We start from the raw sequence: 19194 nt of genomic DNA, 5'->3' as shown, positions 1-19194 counted from the left end.
TTAGCTTTGATTCAAAGTACAGGAAGGATATTTGATCACGGGGTGGTGATGCATCTCTGCCTCTGGAGATGTGACGTAGGTTTCAACTCTGTGCGCATGTATCTCTTTCAAACGTGTTCAAGAAAAATGGAGCTGTATCTGTCTGCCGTGATACTTCTTCTGGATGGTATCCAAACAGGTTAGAGTCGTTTTTAAAAAAAAAAAAATCTGCTAGAGTTTGGACTTGGATTAGGGTTACATCTGTGATGCTGTTTGTATACCTGGTCTGCTTGCTTTCCCCCCTGCTTCTACCATTCCTCCTTGCCTCATGTTAGTGTACTTTACTTGTTGTAGCCATTTCTATTAAAATCATAGTTTTTGTAATAACATTGTTATTGAATAATACTTGTACATTGATAATTTAATATGTAATGATAGTTACGAGAACTAAGAAGAAACTGTGTTGCATGTGTTATGTAGAAATGGAAAGTTTGATAGTTGACCAGTGATGCTGAGAGTAATATAATGTGATTGGCTGTTTTATTTAGTATAAAAGTGTAAGAATCGTCACGAAGCAGGCAAAAGCCACTGGACCTTGGAGCAACACAGTCTTTTGACCTGCACTTAATGCCAGATACATTTTTAGGAAAGTATTATCCTGAGTTTTTTTATACTGTATGTTTTAAGTTAAGTTAATAGACAAACAAAAAGACACATTTTGGATTACAGACTTTTATTTTTTGCGTTTCTGTGCCGAGTATAAAATAACTTAAGGTCCTAAGCTAGTGAGTCAGCTCGGCGGCACCCAAATGCAAGTTACTGAGCTTTAAGGCTTTTTTATGGTATCCGTACGACACGTTTTTGGGCACATAGGAACGCCTTCAGGTAGCTGGAACGCCTTCTCAGGTAGCTGAAACGCCCTCTCCGTGCTCTCCAGAGCCGTCGGACAGCTCTCTGTGTCCCCGCAAAAAATTCTGTCGGTCCGCTCATGGCGACGGATACTCCTTGGCCGTGATTGGCCCACTACGACATCATTTCCATACGACATCAACTCAGGAAACTAACATTTCTGGACCTAGCGTTTCCTGTTTCATTACCTTTATATCCATATATATATGAACAACAGCCACTGTCAAAGGTGCAGATCCTTTCCTTGAAAACTATTCCCTGTATATCACAATACATGAGCCGGCCCAAGTAGCCTACTGCCAGAGAACCAGCACGAGCGACAGCAATTCAAATATTTGTCCAAACGACCTGAGCCCCACGGAGTCAATGTCTCAACTGTTCATACTACTGACACATTGACGTATTTTATGAATAGCCTGCCTTTATTTAACTCCGGCAATCAACATATACTACATGCACTCGCTCACACTCGCTGTGATGCACTGCACTCGCTGTGATGTGTTTTCCTTTCATTTCACAACGTATTTACTGTATAATTCACGATAGCAGTTGCCCCTTCGTAAACATTGCTACACATTTTATTTGCTTAAAACACACAAATCCTATAGGCTACTGTCAAATCAGAAAGAAAACAGCTGTCACTCGGCTATTACCTAACCAATACCTTTCAAACACGGTGATAGAATGAAGGACAAATTAGTTGGGAATACTATCAACAGGTTGACTTCACTAGCCTACTTATATGGAAAAAATATGGAATGTTCAATGCTTAATCGCGCCAGCCGCAGTATCGCAATTTGCCAAGATGATGAATATGGATTATCCGTGTGCTCTGCCCTGCTATTGTTCTAACAATATGCTACAATATTCCTTTTGTTTGAGTGTGGTTGTTTAGTGCGATATTCTAGTTAGGCTACTGTATATAAAGGAAGGCATTGCAACGGGAAAATCTCCTGAATCTCTTCTCATTTGTGCTCCACCTGTCACGTCTCTGCGACCCACAAGTTGGGCTTCCACCACACTTCGAGACACGCTGCCGTTGGGGGAAATAATTACTATAGTTCATGTTTACTTGTATGAACTTTTAACTATTTCATGAAAGGTGTGGACTTGTTCAACACTGTCAGTCGTTCAGATGTTGTGCCTATATCGTATCGTCTCGTCACATGATCAAATAGAGATTACAAAAATTACCCAGAAATCATTGCAAATCTGAAATGACGAAAATACCAAGGAAAATAAGAACGTATTCATTTAATTTAATCGTTTTTTAACAGTTTCTATAGTGTAAGATAAGCATATCATTTTGTTGTAGATTGCAACTATTTCTCCCACAAAAAATACCTACCATGAAAGAAATAAGTTTGCCCTTTCAGGTGTATATGTAACATTAGACAAAGCATGAAAGGTGTATGTCTGCTGACACCTGTTGCATTTCAGTAGCGACAGCTGGTGAGAGGGAAGTAAGTAAAAGTTGTGGAGGAGAGGGAAAGTCAACTAACAATTTCCATCGCACAAAAATGTCATGGGGTAGCTTGTCTTTCGGCACTTAAACCGTTACTCCCCCTACTGTTCTGGAAGAGAATTGTTTTCAGCACCCACAGCCGTTGGAGTACTATAAAGGGACACAAATGCTAACTAATACGTACTATCCGGCCGCCCGCCCACTGCCCGACTATCCGACACGACCGCTTTGAGTACTCTATAAGGGCCTTGTGCCTTGGGTTACTGTACAATCACACACCCTGCATGCAACACTACTGATACCACTGATGTTCACACCCCATCGTATGTTCGGTTCATTTCTACAATATAGTTCATACCTGGGGCAGCTTGTCGATAAGGGCGATTAGGGCAACGCACTGCCTACGGGAAAAGGAGATTTTTTTCTATCGGATTCTACCACTAGACCGTCTGATCTGCCTCTGAATGTAATTGTCGAATCAGGCAACAGTTAGGCAAAAGTGGTGCTTCAAATGGCCCTGCCCCTTTATGGGGTGAAATGGAAATTGCACCAGATCTCTCATTGACCCTCATGTAAAGTCATCAAAACAGGGCTCTCAATGCATTCTTTATGGCTTCCGGGAGGGTTCGCCCCTCCATGCTTTCGTCATACGTGATAGGGCGTATAGATGTATACGAACGTCCAACGGCTTTGGTCAAGGCATATTCTGTCAAGATGGCTAACATTCAGTGCAACAACTTAATTCGCTCTTTTAAACAAACTCCTCTTTAGTAAGCTTACTAATGAAAATACATTGACAACAGAACAATTAGGACTTCCTAGACCAAATGTATCCATTCAACTAAGGGCGTAGGTTTGGTCTCAGCATTGGTAGGGACACTGCCCGGCAAACTTTATTAAAATATATTAACATTTGTGTACTAACTTGTGGAACTTGGAACTGATTTAAACATAATAAGAATAATAAACCCTTAGTTTAAATAAAAAACAAATGTTTTTGTTTTCCTTTTTGGATATCCCAAACATGAGTAAGACCTCATCTGAAGCCCTGATGGTCCAGCTGCTTCTTTCTCAACCTGCACTGGATTTCTTAGTTTCCTGAATGCATTTCAAAATATTGCCTTAATGAACAAAATTACCTAATGAGAAGTACATGCAGTGCATTTGTTTGTTCTGTAATTAATTTGTAATATGTAGGTAATTGGTTCAGGTTTTATGGAGCTGTACTAAGCCTCGTCTGGATTGCAGTGCAATGAAATAATGTATTCATGAATTATATGCTGCATACATATGGGCATCCCAATTTATTGCACCTTTTTACTACCTTCAAGTATAACATGTATTCTCAAAATAGCCATAGTGATTGATTACATTCATGGGTTAAATTGTCTAAACAGGGTAGGGTAGCTTATCCTTCTGGCTTCAACAAGACGAGATGTAATGCAAACAAAAGTTACATGCCCTACACACTTACAACTTTCAAAACATGTTTCCATTGTACAATGGGTCGCGATGTAGGGTTAGCAGCTTCGCAATGTGGGAAGTTTTCCGACTAGCTAACTAACAGTGACCTGGGCTTTTTGATAGCTCTATGGATAGCTCTATGGGTGGAAAAAAACTTCTGGCACCTCTTTTCTTTTTAGGTGGCTTTTCCCTATCTACAGAGCACAAAAGGGTCAAAATATCAATGCTGAGACCAAACGAAATACTGATATGAGCCGTTATTATTTCCTGGCGAATTTAGTAGCTTACCGTAGCACTCTTTCAGGATTCACACGTAGTGTTTCTGATTCTGACTCTGCCACTTCAGCCAATTAAATGTCAGCATCGTGTCTCACAGTCTCGAGGGCGCATTGGAAAACTTAGAAATGTATTTCTAACTCTTCTGGGCGACAAACATTGTATTGATAATAATACGAATGAGTTTGCAAATATATTGTGAAAAATATTTTTTTTCTCAAATTAACAAAATATTGGTAGGGACTTTTTTGTCTTTCCCAAACTTTGGTCGTGACTAGTCCCTACCAACCCTATGCAAACCTACGCCCTTGCATTCAACAGATTTCTACAAGGGGGGGGGGGGGGGACGAAAGAAAATCGTGGCTAGCAGGCTGTAGTGGCCAACACGGTCTGTATTCCTATATACCACTGTCACTTTTCATAGGTTTCAGTGTGATTGTTTGCGTCTTGTACTAACACTTCATATACACACTACATGACTTTTTTTGCTTTTGTAAGCCAATACTTTCAGATCAGTCGATACATATTGTTGGTTTTGACTTATATGTTGCCCCCTTCTTTATATTGTTACTGGACATATCGTATGTCCTGTTAGGTTATGTTACCCAACATTTGAGACATGTGGATAATGAAAAAGTGGGATAATTTAATGTGGAGCCACATCATGTTTGCTTATGAAGGCCCCTGGATGCAACTTTCTTCCAAAGCTTTCCACCTGTAACTAGCTACTCTAGCTATGTAGGTAGAGGGGATATATTTATGTTGTGTGCTGCCATCTACTGGACAAAGAGGTATTGCTGTATGAGTTAATCAGCTAACAACAAATTGATACAATTGTCTTGCTTAATGTTCCTACAGAATGGGTATTGAGTGAGCAGCGCGATGTGTATTACGTGGGCAGAGCTGACAATAACTCCCGGGCCACTTTTTCCCTATAAATGTATTAATTTAAAACAAGCCCTGAACACCCAAAGAGAAAGCTCGTAGGTGACAGTGACAAATAAGAATAATGGAAGAAGGAAGAAAGGAAGAAACCTTGAGCAGAACCAAGCTTAACAAGGGGAGACCCACAAGCCTGAGGCTAACCCAATAGGAACTGTGAGGATGACCCATGTGCCTGAGGCTAACCCAATAGGAACTGTGAAGATGCCCCATGTGCCTGAGGCTAACCCAATAGGAACTGTGAAGATGCCCCATGTGCCTGAGGCTAACCCAATAGGAACTGTGTGGATGCTGAAAAGGAACCAGAGCAGACAAACCTCTGTGAGCAGCTCTTGTCTGAACACCATGTGATGTGGAGACTGGGTTCAGGTTGAAGGCTGTTCCTCTCTAAAGAGTGAACATGATAACAGATCAACTTGTGTAACGTCTTCGCTTTCTTTTCACAGCTGGGTCACCTGTGTCTGTGTTCAGACCCACTGGAGGATCTGTCACTCTGGAGTTCCAGGGACACCAGCAGCTGGAGAAGGAGAGTTTAGATTACATCAGATGGGACTTTGGTCCAGAAACAATAATTAAATTTGTACCTCTGAGAGACACTGTTACCGTATTCACCCATGAAGACAGACTGGAGTTTAATAATGAGACCTTCTCTCTGGAGCTGAAGAACCTTCAGAAGAATGACAGTGGACTCTACAGAGGAGAGATCGGTGCTGGACAATCTGAAGTTAAGACTGAATACAGGCTCTCTGTTCTGGGTGAGAGAGACTTATTTCTCCTCATGAAGTGAACAATAATGTACATTGTGTTCTATATCATAAAATTATGTTGCTCATAAATATGTGTGTGTGTGTGTGTGTGTGTGTGTGTTTCAGATCCAGTGGAGTCCCCTGTCCTCTCCGTTGTCTCTAGCTTGTCCAGCTGTGACTCCTGTAATGTGACGGTGACCTGTAGAGGTCGTGACCTCTCTCTGACCTCCATCTGTAACTACAGCACCTGCTCTCCAGAGGGTGGAGCCTCCACTGACTCCATCCTCACCCTCTCTGTCAGAAGTGGCGTAGTCATTTGTAACTATAGCAACCTAGTCAGCTGGAGTAATGATACAAAGGATATCAAACTACTGTGCAGTACAGGTAAGGAAGAGATGGATAGGCCAATAGGCATAGCAACTAAGCATATCAGTGTATTGTATTAAGTATCAATGCAGAATAAGAACAAATAAAAGCACCTTTAAAACAAACAGTGAACAATCTAATCAAAGTGCATTTTTAGGAAGTAATGTAGTTGACTGTTTCCTATTCTTCATTCCTCTGAAGAGAATACAGTTTGCTCAATGCAGTGTGCTGCAGTATCTGCCCAGGGTTCACTCCATGATTGTATTGTAAGGAATCTCATATGGAGGGCCTGAGTAAAGTGTGCAAGAGCAGAGATGTGTCAGAACCTCTCAGCCTATTACATAAAGGTCTAATACGTATGATTAATAATAATTTAATAATAATAAATCATAATGATGATTTGTTTTCTCCTCAGGCCATGGTGTGACTCCTTATGGAACCATTATTGCTGTAGTCTTTTTTTTTCTGTTTGTTATCGGAGTACTTCTCTGGAGACGAGTGAAAACAGGTAGCTACATAGAGACTCTGTTACTCTGCTATTTCATCTACATGACTTTCCTTTCTGCTCTGAAAGAGAACTGATCATGCTCATGTTCTTTCAGGTGTACGTGGCACACAAACAGAGTATGGCACGGTTGAGGTAATCAAAATGTTTTCACTGTCACCGTTTTCACCGTCTTCACCGTCAGAAAACAAATATTCTTGTCATTAATAGAACGTGAGCTCTGAATATTCAGTCACTTTATTTCCTATTACTGAATCATACATATTCCTATATATAACCCATTCTTCCTGTGCATCTGTAGAGCCAGAAACAAACACTCGGAAGGGGGAGGCCTCGGTGGAGCAGGAGGTGGAGGAGTCGATTAGTCGGAGGGTTGCTAGTTCGATTCCCCACTCCTCCTTACAAAGTTTGTAAGTGTCCTTGAGAAAGACACTGAGCGCCTATCTCCTCCTTATGTGTTAATTCAATTTCTTTGTACGTCGCTTTGGATGAAAGTGTCTGCTAAAAGGCTAAATGTAAATGTAAATGTAAATGCACACATCAGGTCAACATCCTGAATGTTCAAACAAAGAGTACCTGTAATACATACAGTATTTAATCAGGTTTATACTGTATATCAGTGATATATCAGGTTTGTACAGGGATGTATCAGGTATTCTGTGTTCAACTTTCAACACAATGCTCATAGGCTATCTGTCTCAACTTTCGTACTGTGTGTGTGTGTGTTTGTGTGTGTGTGTGTGTGTGTGTGCGCGTGCGTGTGTGTGTGTGAGTGTGTGTGTGTGTGTACTACATGGATCTTCAGGGCCTCAGGGCTACAGGTCAGCACTGCCCCTGCTGTTATGAGCTCCATTCCTGAGGTGAGGAGGTGTGTTGATCTGTGCAGTAAACGGTAACGCTCCACTATGGAACTTCATTTCTGTTTCAGCAAATCCAGGGCCAATCAGAGTGAGCCAGGAGAGAAACACAGTGAGGCTGAGGAGAGACACCCCGTGAGACTGGAGGCAGAAGAACCAGGAGAACCATGTTTATTAAATGACATGTGTTGCCGACCTCTGCCTGTTCTACGGATTACCCTTTTGCCTCTGCCCTCTTGGATTGTTTGCCTAAATACTGGACTGCCTTCTTGTGTACCGAACCCCCTGTCAGTAAAAGTTTATTCTTTCTCTCTACCCAAATTCGAGTCGTGTGTTTGAGTTTCAGCACATCATCAGCAGTCTGTTGTTTCATAGATGGTTGTTCAAATATGAATAAAGGTATTTGTGACTGCAACCAGGAATTGAACTTTGACTCTTGAGATTGCGAGAGAGGTTTTACCTATGGAATGACAAGCATAGTATTGACAAGCTTATAATATGATTGGTGTAGCTACTTTTTTGAAAATTAGACACATTTTTTACCCTAAATCTGCAATATGTGTGGTATGCAATGACTGTGATATTGTGCTTTAATTGTGTTCTTCAGTATAGTCTTTCCATAGTAGTTCATGCAGTATCTCAGATAATTTATGCCCAGACAGTATGTAAGTCATCATCTACTGCTAAATGTGTTTAATTCCTTTCTATAGATTTTGTATTGATTTTGTGATTCTGTTTTTGAGTGTTGTATTAATAGTTCATTGAAGTACGACGTTGGTGAGGTTTCTGTGCTGAAGGGCTTCAGCAGATGTTTTAAGTACATAAAGCTAATCTTAGGAAAATACACTGTCATATTGGACTGTGTTTTACCAGGAAACTACTCACAGAAATGACTTCTCACTGTCTTAAGTGTGTTTTAAATGTTAGCAGACAAACATCATGTCACTTCTGCTCTGACAATGCAATGCTAAATTAGCTATCCTACATCTATGCTGTGATCTGTTATAGTACTTCTGTAATGTAAAGTGAAGATTATTATTAAGTTAGTAAATATGAACTGACGATTGAGCATGCCAAGAACTAACTGAACTGTCTGTGCTTCCAGGCGGGTCAAGTTGAGAATAGTGCCATAAATGTAGGATAGTCTGTTACTACTTGGCTTATGTCAGAACTTTAGAAACACCTTAAGAACATTTTCCATTGAGACTGAGTTTCCAGCTAGTTTGTTGCAATTAAAGTCCTTTGTTTCAAAACTCTTTTGGATAATAAATCCCTTTTGACTGAAAATGCAATGCGGTTTTATGTTGTTTTATGGTGCACAATACAATTTTGATTGCAATATCTAGAGGAAGATTTTCTTGTATTCATTGCTAGGCTCCCACCTGTAGCAGGGGCTGATGTTGGTCTTTGTGACACATAACAATCGCTTATTATTAAGAATGGAATATAGATTAGTTAAAATAAGCAGGGTGTCTGTTGGGCCCCGACCTGATACAAATGCGAAAAGGTGGGCCTCGGAGTAGAAAAGATTGGGAACCCCTGCTCTAAACCACATGTGTCCAACTCAAGGCCAGCGGACCAGATCCGGACCCTGGTGTAGTTCTATCTGGCCCGCCAGATAATATCTGATGTCTATCAGAGCTAGCCCGCCGCGACTGCCGGTATGTCGCACAAACCACTAATACTGCAAGTCCCATACTGCACTGCCACCACGTTGGTAGCCTACGTCAATTTAGACGCACAAGCGTGAGCCCTTGCCCCACTGTCTGCAGCCTCATCACCTGGAGTCAAATTTAAGCTTGCAGCCTGTCTCTCCCCCCGGAAAAGTGGCCTAACGAAAAGGTGGACTTTGAAAACAGGCGTTTTCAAGAGAGTTGGGAGACAAATATATGTTTACCAATGTAAAGGGCAAACCTGTTTGTCTTGTGTGCGGAGCTGATGTGGCTGTAACTGTAATGAAATAATATCATTTAAGACGGCACTGTGAAACGAAACACCAAGACAAGTACAAACATCCGGACATGAAACAGAAGCTCCAGGAGGTAGAGGAGTTGAAAAGAAGGCTGGTGTCACAGCAGATATGGTTCATAGAAGCCTAATCACAAAGTGAGGCTGCTGTAAAGGCAAGCTTTATTGTAGTAGGAGAGATTGCTAAAGCAGCCCAAACCTTTACCGAGTCAAGAACTGCATGATAAAAGTTTGTGACATCGTGTGCCCTGATCAAATGCAAGGATCTACAACAACAGCTGATGGGAAAGGGAAAAGATTTCATCGCATACTCCCTTGCTTTGGATGAGAGCAGCGACACATCTGATACTGCCCAGCTGTCAATCTTGATCCGTGGAGTGGACTCGACTCTGTTCGTTATAGATCAGGGGTTTTCAACTGGTTTTGTCCCATGGACCACCATTCTGACTAGAAAGTAATCCGCGGCCCACTGAGGTGCCAGTGATTCTCAAAGCATTTTACAGTCCCGAGGTATCCTAATGTGTAAATGAAATGGGCCTGGGATGTGCAGAAAAGACAGGCATTAGAAATGTATGACACTGATGTTTATTTTATTTAGAAATTTGATCTCTGCGTTTGTAGGCAATAACTAATAGGCTTAAGCTTTAGACTGCTTGTCCCAGATTCAATAGGCCCATGTTAAACATATGAACATATGTCATTTTTTTCCAAATAAATATTGAATATGGCCCTCGACTTGGATGCAGTTTTCAGTTTTGGCCCTCTGTGTACTGTAGCTGCAGTATATCCATTTTGGACATTGAGGCGATGCATTGTTTTTTTGTTTATTTATGTGTTCTCTGAGGAAGAGAAGATGGTAAAGACAGACTTCAGTTGGTCGATGATGTCTGATGATCATGTTCATGTTTGTGTAGTTTTTATTTTTGACACATATTAGGGGGAAGGGTGTCTTTTATCTCTGACTCATGAACTGTCATTTTGTGGGCTATTACTGGGTCCTGGGTCACTTCCTGTTGTTGCACTCTCATGTGTCTTCTGCCACACTTTATTTTCACTCAGCAAAATGCAGATGTCTCTTTCTGCTGTGATACTTCTTCTGGTAGGTGTCCAAATGGGTTAGAGTCATTTCTTAAATATTTAAGTTTGGACTTAAATATTGAGTTTGGACTTTCCATACATCTGTTATGCTGTCCGTACACCTGGTCTGCTTGCTTTCCCCCCTGCTTTTACCATTCCTCCTTGCCACAGGTGAGTGTTCACTTTACTGTTACTGAGCAACTCCAGTGTTGCTTTAGCCCTGTGCCTTGGGTTACTGTTCTACTGGTAGGGAATACCTCTCCACTGTTTGGAATTTATTTCCATTACTTCTCTATTCAATTCTGAAAGGTTTTCCAGTTCTGGAGAAGATAAATACCCCCACAGCATGATGTTCCCACTAATGTTTTTCATAATTGTGTTTCTTGATGCATTGGCAGTATTAGACTGACGCCTCAAGTAGCGCTTTGAGGGTTCGACAAAAAGCCCTATTTTGGTCTCATATGACCATAAAAACATTTCCCAATATCTTAAGCAACCTCCATTCATGTCCTAATATGGAACTTCTGAAAGAATGGTTTCGTTTTGCCACACTCTAAAACAGTCCAGTTTTATTGAAAGCTCTTAAGACTGTGGACTCTTACACTTGCACCCCAAATCCAGCAAACCTGAGGCCTATTTACCATCTGTTTGGGTCAAAATATTTACTGTATAAATATAACTGTGTGGTGTCGCCACTGACATGCTTCTAATGTTATTTTACGTGTCTGACAACATGGAAAGGATCCCTAATGAGATAGACTTGTGTCGGTTTACCTCAATAACTGCAAGGATACTGGAAAATGTAGACTGTTTCTACAGTCATCAATGTACCGTTCTCTTCTTCTTGTCTGCAGGAACTAATGACTGTAGAATTCATTTTCATGAACTTTCTAACTTTGGATGTGTGTGGTTGATTTCAGATCTCTATAACAATTTTAAGCTTGGCCTACCATTATATCGGAGCAATGAGAGACAGGTAGGGCTTGAAGAGGCCCCCTTGTTTAAAGTGGGGAATAACAGAAAAGATTGAGAACCACTGGGTTAGGGGATCTCTGGTGCTGTCTGTCTGTCTGTCTCTGTCTGTCTGTCTGTCTGTCTGTCTGTCTGTCTGTCTGTCTGTCTGCCGGACTAGGGATCTACCTGGTTACTGTTCTACTGATAATGTAATAATAATACAATGTAATACCTCTCTGCTGTTTTAAACGGACTGCAGCAGGTTTTATTGAGTTATTGTGAATACATTTCCATTAATTCTCTATTCAATTCTGTAAGAAAAAAGGAAGTTTCTTTTGTAGTTGATGTAGCAATCTGTCTTGTAATAAAAAGGAAGTTTATTTTGTGGTTGATGCAGCAATCTGTCTTGTAAGAAAAAAGAAGTTTCTTTTGTGGTTGATGCAGCAATCTGTCATTATTCCAGTAAAGTGCAATAACGAGGCACGTGGAACATACTCCGGATTCAGCGGTGCAGATTTGAACAACAAGTCTCTCCAATCTCCAACTCTAGCCAGTCACATACTGTTTAAGACACCTCCTAGGCTTTTAATGTAAACTAACTAGGCTTCTAATGCAAACAGGCCTTGCAACCTTTCGTTGTTCTGTGTGATAATCAGGTTTTTCTGACCTGCTGTCTGAGATGGTTCTCAATGGCCTGTTCTATTCCCAGACTATGATTAATTGCAGTCACTCACACCTTAGTTTGCTTCCTGACCCTAGGTGTCTGAGGTGTCTGAGAATATCCAGTGTGGGGACCTTTCCTTTGTTACCATGATTACCATTTTGGAAAGCAGTTGCTTGACCATGAATCTCATGTTCACTCACAGGAATTTCTTACAATCCCTTCTTTGACGCTATGAAGCCATAGATAGAATCACATCAACTTTCTTTCTCAGAGTCATACCTTTTATAGAGGTGCCCAGTGGCAGTGATGACCTGCTTTAGGTTGTTTCCTCTGTGGCCATTAGGAAGTCTTACCCGTCATTGGAATCATCACCCTTGCGTACACTGGTCATCTCCCAGTCCCATGGCGTCAGTCTGTAATTTGATACTAGAATATAAAAAATGTCTCAGGTTTGGGAGAATAATTGAGGAAAACATAACAATCCAAAACAAAAGTAAATTAACATGTTTATACGCCTGTGTCTGTGTCACCTTTTCTTTCAATCAGAAGATCGGAGAGTGGATGTAGAAATCTGGAGGTTTATTGTAATCGATAAGCTACAATAAGGGGATGCCCATGGATCATCTCATTGTGTGAACGTTCTGCATGCCGTCTTAAGGCCTCTATCTTGTGGGGTGTGTTCTGTCTGGCTGTTTGCCAAAACCAATCAGAATTAACTATTCCCTCTTCTCTTACTCCCCTGAGACCCCCCTAGGTGTGTGTGTCATGACTGGATTCCCTGAGGCTCCCTGAGATTCTCTGAGACCCCCTCCTCACCGTTTTTTTTTTTTTGGAATGTGCCTGTGTCGTGACTTTAGTGCTGACTTTAACATCAGTGAGTCATGTCTATGGCTAAGTTACTGCTTCCTGCCTAGTCTGCCTTTCCTAAAGTGAGACTTTTATACTGATGAGTTAATCCATGTTCATCTAAACTTGAAGAGCTTGTCAACACCTTTCCTAACACAGTGAAACATCAAGCAAGTGCAACACAAGAAAAAGCAAGACAACAAAAAAGTTACTGAATAGTCCAGCAGAAAGTATCCCCCTACCTCTGGCTCCAGAAACTCCATAGTGTTACTTTAAGCAAAAGAGGACAATTCATGTTTGTCATTTTCAGACACCAAAGTACACAAAATCTTCTGTGATAGATCTAAAAAGATCAACACAATCTTTATTAGACTATTTACGTTTAAATTGTGTAACATCCTCCCTGTGTTTTCACAGCTGTGTCACCTGTGTCTGTATTCAGACCCACTGGAGGATCTGTCACTCTGGAGTTCCAGGGACACCAGCAGCTGGAGAAGAAGGATGTAGATCTCATACAGTGGTACTTTGGCCAGGAAAAAATAATGAAATATTCCCCTCTAAGAGACACAGTTAGAGTATTTACCCATAAAGAAAGACTAGAGTTTAATACAGAGACCTTCTCTCTGGAGCTGAAGAACCTGCAGAAAAATGACAGTGGACTCTACAGCAGAGAGATCATTGCTGGAGAAACGTATGTTATGGCTGAATACAGGCTCTCTGTTCTGGGTGAGTGTTACTGATGATGATATATTACATTTAAAACATTTTAATATAGAATGGATAATGTAGAGTCTGCAGGTAAGTGTGGGAAAATATAATCCAACAGGACGGACAGGACCCTGATGCGCAGCATAAGTTTCAAGTAGCATTCTCTATCATAAGGTGCAAAATGTGTCTTTTGAGCTGGTTTTGTGCGTCTGTGTGTGTGTGCGGTGTGTGCGTATGCGTGTGCGTGTGTGTGTGTGTGTGTGTGTGTGTGTGTGTGTGTTTCAGATCCAGTGGAGTCCCCTGTCCTGTCCGGTGTCTCTAACTGGTCCAGCAATGACTCCTGTAATGTGACGGTGACCTGTAGAGGTCGTGACCTCTCTCTGACCTCCACCTGTAACTACAGCACCTGCTCTCCAGAGGAAGAACATTCCACTGACTCCACCCTCACCCTCTCTTTTGAGGCTGATGTCATCACCTGTAACCACAGCAACCCAGTCAGCTGGCAAAATGTGACTATGGACATCAAAGCACTCTGTGGTAGAACTGGTAAAACATTCATTAATTTAATTGAATCAGTCACTACACACTGCATTGGGCTCACTATGGAGTTCAGAGTGAGATGATGGAATTGGTCCAGAGAGAGGGGAGACTTTACTTTTGTTCATCATTTTACAGAAGACAATGCTAGCAGTGATTTGGAATTGCAGGTAAAGATCAGGATCCATCTGTTCCTGGACCAGTGTCTTCATGGATCAGAATGGCTGGAGGTGCTCTGATTGTGGCTCTGTGCAGTGCTGCCCTCTACTGGTGGGTGAAGAGGCTGGAACGAGGAGACACTGAGCAGGTACTTCAGGTGTGTGTGTGTGTGTGTGTGTCTGAATTTGACGGAATGAGCACATACTGATGTAAATGTACATAAGAACTGTTAGTAAATTTGGATAAAAACATCTGCTAAATGAATACATGTAAATTATTTAAGATGTAAGTAATCAAACAAAAAGTACCTGGGTAGTTTCACTAATCCAACTCAAATTAGTTTGTATTGTAAAAGCTCTTATTTTCTTATATATGCTTTGCACCCTGTGCAGTTTGTCCCAACAGACTCTCCATCCACCGCCGACACCAACGTGTGAACAGAATCACATCTATCCTCAGAGGGCCAGGGAAACTAACCAGCCAATGAAGAGAACTGTGTCAGTGATTCTGCTGTTTGAAATGTGTTAGTGATTCGGCTGTTGGACTCTGTTTGACTATTGGATTTTTGACCTTTGCCTGCCTTTTGACTACGAGACTGTCTATTCCTTTGAGAACTTTATTAAAACTAACACTGGACCTTGAGTTGTGTTGTCTGCTACTACCGCAAGCCTGACAGAAATGATGCTCCTGTGTCCTTCATCACTGGGGTTTGAAACACCCAAAACCTCTCTCTCTTTCTAAAATACATCATGTTCATATTCTGAATAGATACATATACATTACATATACTTATTATTGTGATTGTTATTTTTATTGTAATCTGATATGTAATCTGATATTTCCAGTATGGTGATACGTGTTAGGCCCTAGTTTGACAAACTCAATGTTAGAGCCATTTTTGAGAGATCCGTCCACGACACACGTTTATTTATTACAACAGTTGGGAAAGAAAATGTGCTGTTTTCTGTTGTATCAAATAACTTCCAAACAATCAATCAACCCTTTTCTTCTGATACCATCCTACCCCTTGTTTACCAAGGACTCTAGCTGGACACTGAGGGCCTGATTTACTAACAGGATTGCGCCCATTTCTGGCGTAAAATAGCGGTCGTAAACATAAAATGGTATTTACTAAGGGGCCGCAGCGCATATTAACACCTGTGGGTGTGAACAGGGGAGGTAACGTGGAGGTGGGTGGTAACGTAGGCGTGAGGCGCAATTTACATGGGCGGAGACAAGGTAAGTGCGCCTAATGATGTCATGCGTGGTATTTACTAAACTGCCTGTGGAGCGCACGTCTCCAATTTGCAGTTTAATTCTCCGCCTCATAAAAGCACGTCTTAACCAGGATTTCGACTGAGTCTGAATACGTTGATATGGCAGCAGTAATAAGAGCAAGGCGAAGACATAGACAGAGGCAGCGCACAGAAAGAATTTTTTCAACTCGTATAACACTTTTTCAATTAAGTTAACCAGAAATCATTAGACGGTACAGGTTAACCAGCCACGCAATACTTCAATTACTGGACCAGATCAGAGACGACATCTAACCCTCCAACCGGAGATCACATTCCATTCAATCAGTTGGTAAACATTGCAAATATTGGCACCGGATCATTTCAAACAGTTATAGTATCAGCAGTTGATGTATCTCAGCCTTCACAAATATTCACACAGGTACTGGAAGCATTGCTATGGCGCACTGGTCAATACATTTCCCCACTGCCACAGCTGAAATTATAGACATCAAACAGGACTTTTTTTTAAATCGCAAACTTTCCGAACGTAATATGAACCATTGATTGCACCCACGTCCATATATATTGTAGTGAACCCATGTCCTTGTAGAAATAATTAATCTCGCCATGTACACATCTATATTGTTATAATAGACAGTTTATGCATTAATGCCACCAATAGCATATTCTTTATAATCGTGTTCTTTTAAACATCTTGCTGTAGTCGATGGCGGGCAGAACAACAATATAGCAGCACATTGAATCAGGTTCAGTGATTGAGTGAACGTGAACCAATATATAACCAATTCGCTGAAGCTTCATTTTCTCTTCCTAAATAAATACCACGGAAAATGCGGAAAAACACAGTGCGTTAATGTGCGAACGCAGTTTAAGCAGCGGTCGCAATGTTAGTAAATCAGGCCCTATATAGGGCGGAGTAAACACAGTTTGCCCAGCGCAGATCTGGTTTGATAAATACCAAGTAAAATGCGCAAAAACACCGTGCGTTAATTTGCGAACGCAGATTAAGAACGCTCGCATATTAGTAAATCAGGCCATGAGTGCACCTGAGATTTAGCATGACGTGATTAACGTGTACTCAATGTTAATGTAGCATTACGTGATTAACATGTATTCAATGTTAATGTAGCATTACGTGATTAACATTTACTCAATGTTAATGTAGCATTACGTGATTAACATGTACTCAATGTTAATGTAGCATTACGTGATTAACATGTACTCAATGTTAATGTAGCATTACGTGATTAACATGTACTCAATGTACTATTATCATTATGTTGTATTCTGAACCTTCAAGCTGTAAGGGCTTCTACTAACATTGTAATGCTATTTGAGTGCAGTCATTACTATGTATAGATAGTAAACAGCCTTATGTCAATAATCATGAGACATTATGAATACATTATAACCATTCATGAATGTGTTTACAATGCTCTATGGATACTGAGTTTAAATAAAAGGTGACGGACATTATTATGGAGTCTGCAATGCAAAGGTGATATAAGTAAAGGTCAACATCTCTAACATTAACGTGAGGGAGCATCAGCCACAGAATCAGACAGATTCTATTGTTTACAGTCGGAATGTCCTATAAGGGCACATACAACGGCACCATTGATGATCACAGATGAGTTTATTAACCAATTTGACACGATTTGCTGTGCAACAGCTGACATTCACACCTTCACTTCACACACCAACAGACACACACACACACACACACACACACACACACACACACACACACATACCCATCAGTGCTCTGTTCTTCTAAAGGCCCTTGCTTGGTTCTGCGTTGAGCATGAATTGCTAGGTGCTTACGCGTTGCGTTGGGGGTGTTGCCAAACAATTCACACCGAGAACAATAGGCTTGCGTAAAATGGCGCAAGTCTAGAAAAAGGGGCCGACGCACGCAAGAAGTGAAAAGATGCGCAAGGGGCACGCAAGTTACACTGGTTCTTGAGAAGGAAGTCAGGTCAAGCGTGTGCAAAGGAATATTCGTTTTTATTTGCGATCAAATTAAGGCAATTCAAATGTACAAAATAGAAAAAAAAATGCTTTTAGACAGGTAGATAGTCCTCAAACTTTATAATCTCCATATTACTCCAGGCCTTGAATTCATTTGGATTAGTCGTTCCCTTTAATTGCTCACATCTCAAAAATGATCACTTATTTAACCTTATTTTTTCCTATTACTAATCATAAATTCACTCGTACTATCAAAGTTCATGAGATTGTCGCATATTCTTATGTAGAAAAAAAGTGTTCCCTTACGCAGTGTTCTTATGTAGAATAAAGTGTTCCTTTACGCAGTGCTCTTATTTAAGATAAAGTGTCCCATACGCAGTGTTCTTATATAGAATAAAGTGTTCCTTTACGCAGTGTTCTTATATAGAATAAAGTGTTCCTTTACGCAGTGTTCTTATTTAGAATAAAGTGTTCCTTTACGCAGTGTTCTTATTTAGAATGAAGTGTTCCTTACGCAGTGTTCTTATTCAGAATAAAGTGTTCCTTTACGCAGTGTTCTTATTTAGAATATAGTGTTCCTTTACGCAGTGTTCCTATTCAGAATAAAGTGTTCCTTTACGCAGTGTTCTTATTTAGAATAAAGTGTTCCTTTACACAGTGTTCCTATTCAGAATAAAGTGTTCCTTTACGCAGTGTTCTTATTTAGAATAAAGTGTTCCTTTACGCAGTGTTTTTATTCAGAATAAAATGTTCCCTTACGCAGTGTTCTTATTCAGAATAAAGTGTTCCTTTACGCAGTGTTCTTATTTAGAATAAAGTGTTCCTTTACGCAGTGTTCCTATTCAGAATAAAGTGTTCCTTTACGCAGTGTTCTTATTTAGAATAAAGTGTTCCTCTATGCAGCGTTTTCAATTATTCCTGCTTAGTTCACTTTCTGAAGTTCCAAATATTTTTAACTACACTTACTTATGCTTCACAAATACTTAATTTCTTAAACTTAACTTAGCTTTACATAGCATCCAGAGACAGAAGAACAATATCAGAAAACTAAAGGATACATCTAGTTCCTGTTTTGCACAGCACAACTCAAGTCAAAATGTTCCATTACAGACTCTCAACAACCTTATCTCTCATCCACAGAATGTTTCACTATAGAGAGACATACACTCTAACTACAAAAGTGTTTTAACAAGTCATTGTTTTTCTTTTGTTCTGAGAAAACGGATACCTTTTAAGCCTAAATTTTGGTATATCCGGTCTGTATTTTTGTTTATTCTCAGCTTCAGTCATCACTCTGTCCATAGGCAACACCAGGGACGTGCACAGGAGCGGGCTAAGGTTGCTCGGGCAACTGCCCGTTTGCCCTCCTCAACTGAAGTTGGCCCTCCGAAGGAAATATATATATATTTTTGCGATCAGGGGACGGGGGCGTGGCAGCGACAGTTATTGAGAGTTTAAAATTATATTGCCAAAATTTGCGATCAGATGATGGGGGCGTGGCAGCGGCGGTTAGTGAGAGTTTAAAATGATATTGACAAAATT

General features: G+C 40.7%; 2 protein-coding genes across 2 annotated transcripts; both read left to right on the top strand.

Moving 5' to 3' along the window:
* Positions 1 to 245: 245 nt before the first annotated feature.
* Positions 246 to 8121, top strand: LOC308381724 (T-lymphocyte surface antigen Ly-9-like; the record flags this gene model as incomplete). The annotated part of the gene is made up of 4 exons (XM_080859292.1): positions 246 to 309; positions 5482 to 5790; positions 5908 to 6165; positions 8117 to 8121. The coding sequence occupies 4 exons, from the start codon at positions 246 to 248 to the stop codon at positions 8119 to 8121; spliced, it is 636 nt and encodes a 211-aa protein (XP_080715418.1).
* A 2540-nt stretch (positions 8122 to 10661) lies between these two features.
* LOC308381723 (natural killer cell receptor 2B4-like) lies at positions 10662 to 14859 on the top strand (the record flags this gene model as incomplete). The annotated part of the gene is made up of 5 exons (XM_080859291.1): positions 10662 to 10725; positions 13436 to 13744; positions 14012 to 14263; positions 14467 to 14570; positions 14815 to 14859. 5 exons carry the CDS (start codon positions 10662 to 10664, stop codon positions 14857 to 14859), a joined length of 774 nt encoding a protein of 257 aa, XP_080715417.1.
* Between the last annotated feature and the right edge of the window lie 4335 nt (positions 14860 to 19194).

This window comes from Sprattus sprattus (assembly GCF_963457725.1).
Source record: "Sprattus sprattus genome assembly, chromosome: 20".
Taxonomy (NCBI): Eukaryota; Metazoa; Chordata; class Actinopteri; order Clupeiformes; family Clupeidae; genus Sprattus; species Sprattus sprattus.
This window is presented reverse-complemented; position numbering and strand designations above follow the sequence as displayed.